The sequence below is a fragment of the Tupaia chinensis genome, unplaced genomic scaffold, assembly GCF_000334495.1.
Source record: "Tupaia chinensis unplaced genomic scaffold, TupChi_1.0 Scaffold000110_1, whole genome shotgun sequence".
NCBI lineage: Eukaryota > Metazoa > Chordata > Mammalia > Scandentia > Tupaiidae > Tupaia > Tupaia belangeri.
In genome coordinates, this window is record NW_006159574.1 from 3375231 (window position 1) to 3387703 (window position 12473).

Here is a 12473-nt window from a genome sequence, read left to right on the forward strand (position 1 = left end):
TGAAGGCGCTGGACTCCCCCATGGCTGACGACGGTTTGAGTCCTGGACCTGGAGGCATGCTTTTTCACTTTCTCTCTCTCTCTGCTCAAACCTTTTGAAAAAAAAAAAAGTGTATTCCAGTTATCAGCAGCAGGTATTGGATTTACTCGAACGTTCTGAATACCCTTACGTCCTTCGCAGCAAACGGCGTCGCTGTGACTGGAGACAGAAGCACAGACACGAGCTGCCAACCGAGCACTGACGCTGAGAGCTCATCACTGAGGTTGGGCAGACGCCCAGGTGGCCACAGAAGGGCGGCCTGGTCCGGGGCACCGCGCTGTCAGGGTTCAGAGGCTGACCCAAAGTCGGGAATCGTCAAAGCAAATGGGGTCGGCCTCGCAGCCTCCTACTCAGTGACACCTTGGCCGAAAGCGGTCGCTGCAGGTCCTGACTGTGACCTGGATGACTGTGTGAGTGGGCTGTGACCTGGTGACCTTGCAGCCAACAGAGGCTGCCACTGGCCCAACATGCCCGGGCACGGTAGGGCCGACTGTGGCAACCGGTGGGCTGTTACCAGGCAGTACACACGGCCTGCACGTGTGCAGGGGCAGGACTCAGCAGCTCCAGCCGGGAGTGCTGCCTCTGCAGAAAGTGCGGTTGGGGAACGGACTGGAACTGGAAGCCCACTGCTCTTAGCCTTTCTTTCGACCTCCCATCTCTCTGACTGAGCCCCACACCCAGACGTCTGGCTCTCCATCTGGCCAGGCCCCTGCAGGCCGCGAGGCTGGGGCGATTGTGGAGCGATGCCTGCCGTTCACCGCCCTGCCAGGCACGTCTCCTGCCAGAGTTAGGGTTTGCTAATCTGAAGACGGACTCTGCATCTGTCAGGGAGTCACCGGATGTGCTTCTCTACCCACCCTGGCTTCCTGCAGGACCGGGCAGTGGGGAGGCGGAGGCGCTGTGCACTGGGGGCCTGCTCTCAGGACAGGGGTCCAGGGTCTGGGGTCTGTGCCGGCTATGGAGGCTCTGCTGTCCCGTCCGCTCTCGGCACCCGGCCCCGCGGCTGTGCTCAGGGGGGCTGACACAGCACTCCCCGCCCAAGTCGGCCGGGGGGCCGCCCGCCGGCCCAGGTGGGCGGGGGGCCCCTCGCCAGCCAGTCACACAGAGGGATGTCAGTGGTGCAGGGCGACAGTGCCACAGCAGAGTGGCGGAGCGGGCCAAGGGCTGCGGCATGGGACTGGCCCGGGCTGTCGGCCTGAGTCTATGTCCCTGGACAGCGGGGCTGTCCTCGCTTGCAGGGAGAAAGAGCCCTCACCCTCTGCGTTTCTGCGATTCTCATCTGAGCAGTCCAAAGGGTGAGTGGGTAGAGTCACAGCTCCTGCCCTCACAGCTGTCCCCAACACGGCCAGGGCTCCGCGGGTGGGCGAGGACACGCACTGGGTCCCTCCCAGGGAGGGGTGGGGCCTGAGGGGCCATCTACCGCACCGGACCTGGGCTCCGCCTTACCTGCACAGACACACGGGGTGCTGGTGGCCAGGAGGACACGCCACACCCCTGTGCTGGCTCTCAGCCAGGGCTGTCACCCTACTGTGGCAGCAAAGGCCCCAACTTCCCCTACGGGTTGGGGCGTCTGGAAGTTCAGACTTCCTAGTGTCATTTAGAGCCCTGCCCGCAGATGGCCATGGCACTGCCAGAGCTTCAGGCTGCCACATCGTGCCACCTCGGTCAGGGGGGTCCTGGGAGTCATCCTGGGCAATGACATCTCTCTTTTCCGAGCTGCTTCTCCCTACCCTGACCCATGCCCCAGCTCTGAAATTCTCCAACACTGCCAGTTCTCAAATATTCACCCCTTCACAAATGCCCAAGATGAACACAGCTCTCCACAGCACCCCAAATGTTCCCAGATTCAAGACGGATTATCTTATAATGAAATAATTATGGGGCTCATACTATTACTGATATTCAACCCTGGTACATGACACGCAATCTTCCTATCTGTTTCTACTTCTCCAGGTAGATTTCTCTATGTTGTAACGATTGGGGTCACTTACAAAACAAGACCCTCTCTTGGAACGGGCCAGGAGACAGTGCACACGATGGAGGAGCGAGCCCGGGCAGAGGGACCTGCGGTCCGGACACACAGAAACCGCACACCTCTGGCAACCTCAGACGAGGTCAGAAAAGTGGCGAGGTGAGAAACAGTCAGCTCAACAAACCAGATTTTGGTGAGGAATGAGAACCACGTCCCTGCTGGCTGTTCTCCTCCAAGCATCACAGCTCCAGGAACCTGAAGGTCCCCACCTGAAGCCTGCACGTGCCGGCAGTGCCAATGAGGCCGATGGGACCTCTTCTCCACTCTCCCCGCCTCTGTCCCCACCCACGCACACCTCTGCTCCTCTGGGTCCCATTTGCCTGCGTCTCTGAGTCCTGAACAAACCCTATCAGTTCTTCTCCCCAGGTTTGGTAAGAGGGGGCACCGTCTTCCTGCTGCTAACCCACACGCGTCCCCAACACGGCGAAGACATTCCCCGTGCCGCTCAGCAGCAGGAAGTACTGGGGAGATGTGCCGCTTCGGCTCCTGTGAGCCAATGGGAACAAGACACTGTCAGACGCCACGTGGGGGAGGACCCGGCGACCGGCATAGGAGACAGTACCTGGTTTGCTGTAAAAATTGCTGAACACTTTCGGGCAGGGCACGGTGACGGTCTCTCCCACGTCCGCAGGGCGCCAGCACGTGATGTTGTCCCAGACCCCGCTGCAGGCTGCAGGGGAGAGAGGCAGAGGGCATGAGACTGCAGACTCATCACAGCCTTGGGGACAGTGACCGTGCTGGTTTAGACGTGTCACAAGTACATAGCCACTGGTCAGAAGTGATGCTGCGTGTTAGTTTCCGTGAGGCACTCTGCACCAGCCTTATCTCTGAGAACACAGCAAGCTTGTTTGCGTATTAGCTGTGCAGACACACCGGGTGGTGGCAGAGCCTCGAGGGCCTGGATGGTTCTGGAGGGGACAGGGACGGAGACGAGAGCTGCCACTTCTCCCCCTGCCCCCTAGCACGCCATGTGGTCTGTGGGTGCCACCGAGTCCGAGTGTCAGTCCCCTCGGGGGGAAGGACGCGATGCTGTGTAAAGTCAGACGTGTGGGAAGACATGGGAAGACCTGGGAGGGCTTGGGCTGTCGGGCCCCTTACGGGTGACAGAACCTGGGCCTTCATTCACTGGCGAACAGACTTCCGGCCCGTTACTCGGTCTCAGTCGCTGCCCGGTGACTGAGCTGTATGGACGGCACATTACTCATCGTATGGATGAGCAGCAGCCAGGCTGGGTCATTTGGCGACTTCTCAACGTCACAGAGACAGTCCACGTTTGAACCCAGCACTTTTTAACACAAGGCCACGGTATTTATACTGGACCTTGTAACTTTCAAAATATTATCTTTTCTTTTTTTTTTTTTTGTTGGAGAGAGATTTTCACTGTAGGGCGCGTGCGCTCGCCAGACAGACAGAGAGAGACATAGAGACAGAAAGTGAGAAATCACCCCCCAGGGGGGATGGTCACGCCGCAATCCCTTCTCCTCCATTCTCCTCTCGGGATCTTGGGCACGCACGCACACGCGCCCGGTGTGAGTTTTAAGCCACCGGGTCTGGGACACGAACTGCGGTCAAATACGTGGGAGTCCAGCGCCATTACGCTAACTGCTGGTTCCCGATATTATCTTTTCTTTAAACTTCATTATGGGGGTGAGGGTGGGCAGTGGTGAAAACTAACCAACCAACCACGACGATTTTTCTCTCTGACATGCCATTTAGGCCTGCACAAAACCACACACACCCAGGGAGACACACTTCCGGTTTGAATAGGAGTGATTTACTTTCAAGAAAACAGGCCTCTGAAAAGCTCCCCATAAACCAAGCTTTTCAGGTGAAAGGACTTCCTAAATGTTTTCAAAATAAAAAATGAAAATATGTTGATTCTAAGAGCAGAATTACATACCAATCAATGCTCAAGTAAGTGTATAAATTCATGCTATATGAATGCTCTTACATATTTAAAGATAATGCTGGTTTTCTTTAAAAATGTTCAGAACAAGCCATCAGATATGAACCCATGACCACAGACACAAGGCTCGTGCCTGGGCTTGCCAGGCAGCAGCCATCTGCAGTGACAAATGTCCCTGCTTACCGCAGAGGGCCGTGCTCCTGGAGCAGACAGAGTGCCGAGGAGCAGGTACTGAGCGCTACGCAGCGTGTGCTGGCTCCTTCAGTCGGCTCCACCTGACAGGGCAGTGGTCTCACGGGTGGTCGGGTGTGGGCCGGGCAGCTCGACCCCCTTTCTTGGGAGGGCAGGTAAGTTCTCACTCGTTTAACTCGACGTGCAAGGAACACGCTCGAGGCTGGGCACATGAGTGCACAGAGAAAAGGGGTTCCACGATGCCCTGGCTGAGGGCAACTGGACGTGAGGGAAGAGCAGCTGCAGCATTCGGACAAGGGCTGTGTGTGTGTGTCGTGTGCACGAGCGTGCTTGTGTGTGAGTGCATGAGCATGTGCATGTGTGCACGAGTATACACGTGCACGAGTGTGTTCATGTGTACACGAGTATGCACATATGTGCATGTGTGAGTGTGGTGAGTGTGCACGAGTGTGTGCACATGCATGAGTGTGCTTGTGTGTGAGTGCATGAGTATGTGCATGTGTGCACGAGTATACACGTGCACAAGTGTGTTCATGTGTACACGAGTATGCAAACATGTACATGTGTGAGTGTGGTGAGTATGTATGAGTGTGTCACGAGTGTATGCATGTGCATGTGTGCACATGTGCATATGCATGTGTGTGAGTATACATGTGCATCACTGTGTTCATGTGTACATGGGTGTGTGCACACATGCCCATGTGTGCGTGTATGCACATGTATATGTGCACACACATGTGTGTGCATGAGTGTAGTGCATATGCATGTGCCTATGTGCACATGCATGTGTGTGTGCATGAGTGTGTGTGCACAGGCAGTCAGGGCCTTTGCTCTGAGTCTCAGGACAGTGGCAGGCAATTAGGAACCTGGGTTTCTCTCCTCTGCTTCTCAGACGGCATGAAAATGAAGCCCAGAATCGGCAAGGGCCGCACCAGAAGATGTCCATGTGGTCTGCAGATGCAGTACTGGCCAGCACAGGTGCTGCAGCAGAGCCTGCAGGACAGCAGGTGGCACGAGGCAGACGACGCTTGTCCACTGAGTTGCCCTGGACCCGAACTGCCTGGCATGGGGCAGGTCACCTTCAAGTGAATTACATCGGAATATGAATTATGAGCACTGAGACCACGGCCCTCCTTCCCTGCAAGGCTCTTAGAACCCAAGGCCAGGCTCAGGGCAAGCGAGTGGGCAGGACCTGGGGGAGGTCAGGGCCAAGGGGCTTGACCGCAGTGGGAGCTGCCCTAGAAAAAAGCCAAATCTGGAATCGCCCTGCCACTCTGACGGCCTTGGGAGCACTGTTCTGGCCCAGGACTGATGCTTGATCACTGACAGATGGGTAGAACGGAAAGCGACAGGAGACGAGAAAGTTACTCCAGGGAAAGCGTAAGCGTGCGAGAAAGAGATGGCGCGGTCGACACCGCATCGTGCGAGGGGTGGCTGACCTGGGGAGAGTGGGCAGCTCTTTGTTCCCGGCAGGAGCTTAATGGACGGTACAAGCTGGAAAGTAAAAGAGCATCAGCACGAGCAGGCAGTGGAGAAGTCCGTATCAGAGGGATCGCCGGGAAGGGCTAGAAGCAGCTGCTTCAGGTGTGCAATGTCGTCTGGAGGCCCACTTTTCACGCTTCGTTCGTGCTCTAGAAAGCGCCCAACACCATGAAGGCCATGCTCTCGGGCGGAGGACGGACAAGGCTGTGCGGCTGTGGTCGGAGAGCGTGGGCTGTGGCTCGAGGTGCTGAGGATGGAGGCGCTTGGCAAAGGTGGGGCCCGGTCAGGCCATGCCTGTGACAGCCGACAGTGAGAAGGTGCGGCCTTCCGCACGCGGTTGTTTGGAAGGTGGGGATGGTCTAGGGCTTTCACGGAGGTACCGAGACGTAACCAGGACTGTGCTCGGGCGAGCGGAGACTGGCCCGCCAAGCTCCGGTGGCGATGTGGGCTTTTGAGGGTGATGATAAACTCAAAGTCGCTTTGGATAGAGGAAATGTTCTCACCGATAAACCCAGAAAGGCTACTTGGGGAAACTGAGCAGACATCCCCAGGTTCTAAAAAGGCATATAAAGTAACCGTGGATACCAGAGACAGTGTGGGAGGAGGGCAGGATGCGGCAGAGGGTTAGAGATAGGGAATCAGGGATGGGAAGAAAAAACAAAACATACAGGAAACAAGAAATGGAAAATTATTTGCTGACAATAACACGTATGTTGATGTGCTTGATTGAGCCAATATACAATGTATTCTGGATGGAAAATCTCATTTTGTATGTTGTAATGATGTATAGTGAATGAATGTAAATAAATAAATTTAAATAAATAAAAAAACTAAATAAAAGAAAGTGATCAGACCCCTTCGCATAGCAGAATCTGTCAAAATTAGCAAATGTTATTTGAAAGGTTTAAATACAAGTGTGCACCTGATACCAGGAGCAGGGCTGGAGGCTTCCTGTGCTCCTTATGACTGAACGGTGCAGCAGAAGTTTTACCTAACACTAGAGCGAAAAGAAAGCCGGCTACGACTGTAAACTGGTGGAGACCAAAGAAAACCAGAACCGCACCCCAGAGTGGCCGCTGCCAGCCTCGCGGCCGCTCCAACGTGAACAGTTAACACCGAGCAGTGCAGGGCTCGGCACTGGCCACGCTTCATGGCCCTGTCGCTTCATGGCCCTGTCAATACTGTGGCAAGAGGCTGCTCTCACAGAGGTTCTGCTGGACACTGAGACCTTTCTATCTCCAAACCCACCCAACAGAGACGGGACGCCTGGCTCCGACTCTGGGCCTCCCGCCAGCGGCTTGTGGCAGTGTGAGCGTCTTACTTCAGCCGCAGCACGAAGCTGGGCTTCCTGGTCAGGCCGGAGCACAGCCACAGCCCTTCCTCCGAGCACGCTGGGCCCTGAAAACTCACACTCATGGACGTGTTTCCCGCTGTCCGTGTGTCCAGCAGCCACTCAGCCCCTGCCTGGCTGCAGTCCGTAAACTGCCCAGCCTCTCACTTGCCTTCCTGGGCCCTCAAAAGCAGAGGCTGTCCCAGATGTGAGCAGCCTTCCACGCACTGGCTACACAGGGCAGTAGCCGCGGCACATGGCCTGTCGTGACTGGCTGCACTGACCTCAGGGTGTTCTGGTCTAGCCTTAGGGTCGGGGTTGGCCACTGGAGGGTGGCCAACATGAGGGTGTGATGCACAGGTCGGGGGGAGCCGGCAGCCACACGGGGACTGCCTTCTGGTCCTTCCAGCCAGGCTGTGCCGTCTGAATGCAGCTGAGACAGCTGACTGCCGGACAGGGATCTGGTCAGATTTCAGGGCTCAAACAGAAACTGACCAGAGACAGCTCACGTTCTCGGCCACATGGGCACAGAGAGGTGGGCACCTGCGAGGTCTGTGGTGGTCAGCGCTGCATGGACAGGTGGCAACCATGGACTGGAGGCTGGTCAGGGAGCAGGCTTCGGGAGCGAGCAGCTTTTCCATGCGACTGACGCTGGTGGCTTCCAGCGTGTTTGAAACACAGCTGAGTCTCTCCAATACTGCGTTCAGGACTCAGAGGTTGACAAAAGCTGGTCCTATGTCCTGGACTTTCACGGTGCCTCTGAGAGGGTGTGCCCAGGCAGCGGAGACGAGGGCCAGGGACACAGCCCAGGAGCAGTCGTCGCCTTGCAGGGATGCAGCAGGGGCCGCCCCCCCGCCACAGGGCTGGAGACACACGGCCATGGTTTAGCTCAAGAGCCTCCCAGCCACGGCGCGAGTCACCCAGTGCGGGTGGGGTCTGTGTGATGGAAGGAAACGTTGGTCCCAGGTGGTGCCTGGAGAGCTCACTTCTCCCCAGAACAGCCGTACGGGGCGGTCATGACGACAGGTGTTGGTGCAGGCAGTTTCGAACTCAGGGTTTGGAGTTATTTTCTCACTATTTTGACGATCAATTCACTTCCAAGAGGACCACACGAATCTCACTCTGTCATGAATCATACTCATCTAGGAAAGAGCTTTTAAAAAATTATCCCAGAGCCCCAGGAAGGAGGCAGTGCCCTCGTCCCACACAGAGTGGGGAAGACAGTGTGAGCACAGGACACGGGGCAGCTGGGCCAGGCCCGTGACGCTGCCTGGCTGCCATCAGGACCCGCCAGCTCCAACCGCACAGGGCCTGTCTGAGCACTGCCATGTGAGCACACACGAGCATGTGTAACTGCCACGCCCTGAACACAGCCCCAGCTGACCCTCACGGCATAGTGGAGACTTGCCCTGACTTCTGTGTGCTGGACACCGCAGACACGCCTGCGCAGGGTGGCATGGGGCAGTCGGGCTGCAGACAGCCACAGCCGCTTCCCTGAGACCCTGCGACTGACACCCAGGACACCACATTCCACACTGACCCACCACATGCTGTCCGGAGAACGGGAAGTTCTGGTGGAGGTGACCGGATGGCCTGACCTTCCACCCCCAGTCCTGCTTGTCTCGAGGTGAGCGACCTGTGCAGAGCCAGCCCTGGAAGCCAGTCAGGCCTGGCTCATAGGCGTGGGGCTCTCCTGATGTCTCAGGCGTGTTGGTTCAGTGTTGCCGACTCACGCCGGGTCAAGGGTCAGTCGGAGACCCAGGCAGCCCTCCTGTGGGGTTGGAGGAGACAGCGCTGGGCCTAGGGAGCTGGGGGGAGAGCAGAGGGGCAGGGATGGACCCACACCAGCCCAGGTCAGTCTTCTCTAGACAGAGTGTGGGGTGGCCACAGCAGACACGGGGCAAGGAAAGCGGGAAACAGCTCTGGGCACCGAGACCGAGGCAGGTGGGCCTCCCACGTGTAAAAGAAAGCAGCCCCAGTCGCATCCTCCCTTGAAAGAGCCTTCAGGTCTAAAGTGCAGCAGCAGGAGCTTCTTTCAGACACCGGGCTGAACAGGAAAGCCTGGGAGGCCTGGCCCACAGCCATCCGCTGCCCCGTAAACACACGGGAAACGAACAGGCCTTTCCCTCTCCCTACACAGGGCCGCCCGAGACCCTCTCACGTCCAGCGATCAGTGCTGAATGTGGGCCCAGCCGTGGCTCATTGGCACCAAGCTCTGCAGTCCCCACCAGCCTCAGTCCCAAACAGCAGCCAGAACTCTCCTGAAGAGGCTGCGCAAGGAACATTCCTGCAAAAGCAATTCCATCTCGGCTGTGACAGGGCACACGGCTAGACCTCGTCTCCTGTCTCCGAGGGGCTCTGTGAGACTGTGCAGTCGGCCGGTCACCTTAGCCACCAGCTGGAGGAGGGCATGCAGACGGTGCAGAAACAGGGAGACCACTGCATGCAGCCTTGCACCGACTCCCTCCAGGTCCTGTCTAGGCTGTGCAGCGGTTCGAGAGTCCAGCCAGGTGCGTGGTTGTGAGTAATACGGCGAGGAAGTGAAAACCGCAAAGCAATGACAGGGACAGGGGCCTCGGCCTGGGATCAGCTCAGCTGGACCTCCCAGCCCACGACCCACACACCGAGCCCAAGTTCTTTCAGTTTAGGGAGGGATTCTTTTTCTCCTCTCTTCAAGAGGAACTGGATAATTATCACTCCTTTTCCCTTGGTCATTCCCTGTTAGGATTTGCTGTGGCCAGAACAAAATGGTCTCCCAGGGCCGCCCTGCAGCACACGGGCCCGCTGTTGCAGAATACTTATCTACGCTCTCAGCTGTGAGGCCTCCGCTGGGCTGTCACGGTCCCAAGTGCATCAAGCAAGAGGGCGGCAGGTCTGCACATACCTGCACGCTCACAGCTTCCTCTGTGCATGCCCGCCCACTCACTGCTTCATCTGTGCACATCTGCACGCTCACAGCTTCATATGTGCACGCCCAGATGCTCACGGCCTGCTCTGTGCACGCCTGCATGCTCACAGCTTCATATGTGCACGCCCAGATGCTCACAGCTTCCTCTGTGCATGCCCGCATGTTCACAGCTTCATTTGTGCACGCCTGCATGCTCACAGCTTCCTCTGTGCACAACTGCAAGCTCACAGCTTCATTTGTGCACGCCTGGATGCTCACAGCTTCATCTGTGCATGCCTACACACTCACAGCTTCATTTGTGCACACCTGCCTGCTCAGTGCTTCCTCTGCACATGCACACCCGCTCACAGGTTCACTTGTGCTCACCCACCTGCTCACAGCTTCTTCTGTGCACGCACGCCCGCTCACAGTCTCATTTGTGCACACACTCCAGCTCACAGCTTCCTCTGTGCATGCCTGCATGCTCAGAGGTTCATTTTGCACATCCATCTGCTCACAGCTTCCTCTGCGCACACCCGCCTGCTCACAGCTTCCTCTGTGCACACCCACCAGCTCACAGCTTCCTCTGCGCACGCCTGCCTGCTCACAGCTTCCTCTGCACACGCCTGCCTGCTCACAGCTTCCTCTGTGCACACCTGCCCATTCACAGCTTCCTCTGTGCACACCCATCTGCCCACAGCTTCCTCTGTGCACGCCCGCCCGCTCACAGCTTCCTCTGCACATGCCCGCATGCTCACCACTTCAGAGGAAACTTAGCACCAGGCCCCAGATTTCAGGCCCAGGCGGTCCAGTACTGCTTGGGGCAAATGAGCCAGACGGCATCTCCGGAACACCAGCCTGGGTGCTATCAGTCTCCCTGCCGCACGAGCTCCACCTGAGAACCTCTATAGATACCCACACCCCAGGGCTCCTGGTTTAATTTGCTTGGGTGACATTTTTTTAGAGATTTTCGCTGTAGGGCGCGTGCGCTCGCCAGACAGAGAGAGACAGAGAGACAGAAAGTGAGAAATCACCCCCCAGGGGGGATGGCCACACCGCAATCCCTTCTCCTCCATTCTCCTCTCGGGATCTTGGGCACACACACACCCGCGCCCGGCGTGAGTTTAAGCCACCGGGTCCAGGACGTGAACCGTGGTCGACTACATGGGGGTCCAGCAACATAGCCATTATGCTAACTGCTAGTCCCGGTGACACTCTGTGTTTTAATTAAATGAATGAATGAATTTTTTTTTACAGTTCATCACTGTGTATCATTACAGCATACCAAATGAATTTCCATTGTGAACACACGGAGAGGAAGAGGGAAGCAAAACGTTTTGTTTTAAATTGCCATAGTGAGTGTGCTTACCTGAGAGACAGAGACCAAAGGGAGAGGGAGAAGCACTCCCTGGTAGGGCAGTCTTGCTGCGATCCCTTCTGCTCCGTTTTCCCACCCCACCGGGGTTCGGAGCACACACGCACCCTGGGTGTTTTCAAGCCACCGACACCAGGATTCAGAGCACAGTTGGCTAAGTGGGACCCCGCTCCTTAACCACTAGGCTTTGGGGCTGGGTCTGGGCAACGTTTTTATTTTTTAAAGATTCTTGGTGACCCCAAGTGCAACCTGCTGAGACCCATCCTGGAATGCAGGGGTCAGACGGGCCTTGAGGGCCACCCTTGCAAGCCTCAGTGTGGGCCCAGGCAGCTGCCCGAGAAGCAGTTAGGGGTGTCCACCGGCCTGGCCAGACCCTGCACCAGGAATCCAGTGTGGCCTGGTGGTCTCTCAGGCCCAGGCAACTCCTTTTAGAAGGAGCTGTAGTTCTTTCCCAGCGATGAGAAGCTGTCCCTCACTGAGAATGCTAATTAACGTGTGAGAAGGGCCCTCCAAAGTTAGAACAATCAAGACAAGACTTATCGACAGGTACTATTATTAAACGGAAACACGAAAGGGCCTTGAACAGAACCCGCCTGGTGCCAGCAGCCCACAGACCACGGCCAGCTGCAACGGGGGACAGCCTGCCTGTGACTGTGTGGGGTCCCGAAGGCTGCTTCTTCACCAGAGTCACAGTGTTGGGGACATCCCGGGACAACAGGCAGCCAGCACCACGCGGCAGACAGCAGAAGGCACACAGCTCCACCCGGCCTCCCCAGGGCGGGGCCTGACCGAGCCACGCCTCCACGCACATTCTGGTCAGAAGAAAATACCGGGAAGAGGTAAACTCAGCACCAGAAGCAAATGCAGAGAAGCCCAGGACACAGGACTGCAAGATGAGGGACCTGCCTGTAAAAATGTGCTTATTCCGGGAGGCCTGGACGGAAGTGCGCATGTCCTGCCGAGGTTATGGCGTCTGCCCTGAGTGCTCCCACACGTGTTCTGCTGTCTGTGCACTCGCCTGGGTCAGACCACACGTGGCAGATGCTGCTGGGGCCAGGCAGTGGCCGCAGGCTCCTTGCTGCCTTCAGCATCTGTGGGAGGCTGCGCATCTGCAAGTCTGCCGAGGTTCCTCAGAGAGCAAACAACTGCCATGATTGGTTCCCTTCAAAAAACCTGACCTTCGAAACCTTGCTCTGATTGGCCACTAGAATCCCTCAAATTTGCATATCC

General features: G+C 57.0%; 1 protein-coding gene across 1 annotated transcript in view; it reads right to left on the reverse strand.

Annotated features, from left to right (window-relative positions):
• Nucleotides 1–12473, reverse strand: part of VIPR2 (vasoactive intestinal peptide receptor 2) — a 74682-nt gene that overhangs the window by 53646 nt on the left and 8563 nt on the right. Inside the window, exon 3 of the mRNA XM_027770051.1 lies at nt 2634–2741. Within this exon, the coding sequence (XP_027625852.1) occupies nt 2634–2741 (108 nt within the window). The remainder of the gene's footprint in view (nt 1–2633; nt 2742–12473) is intronic.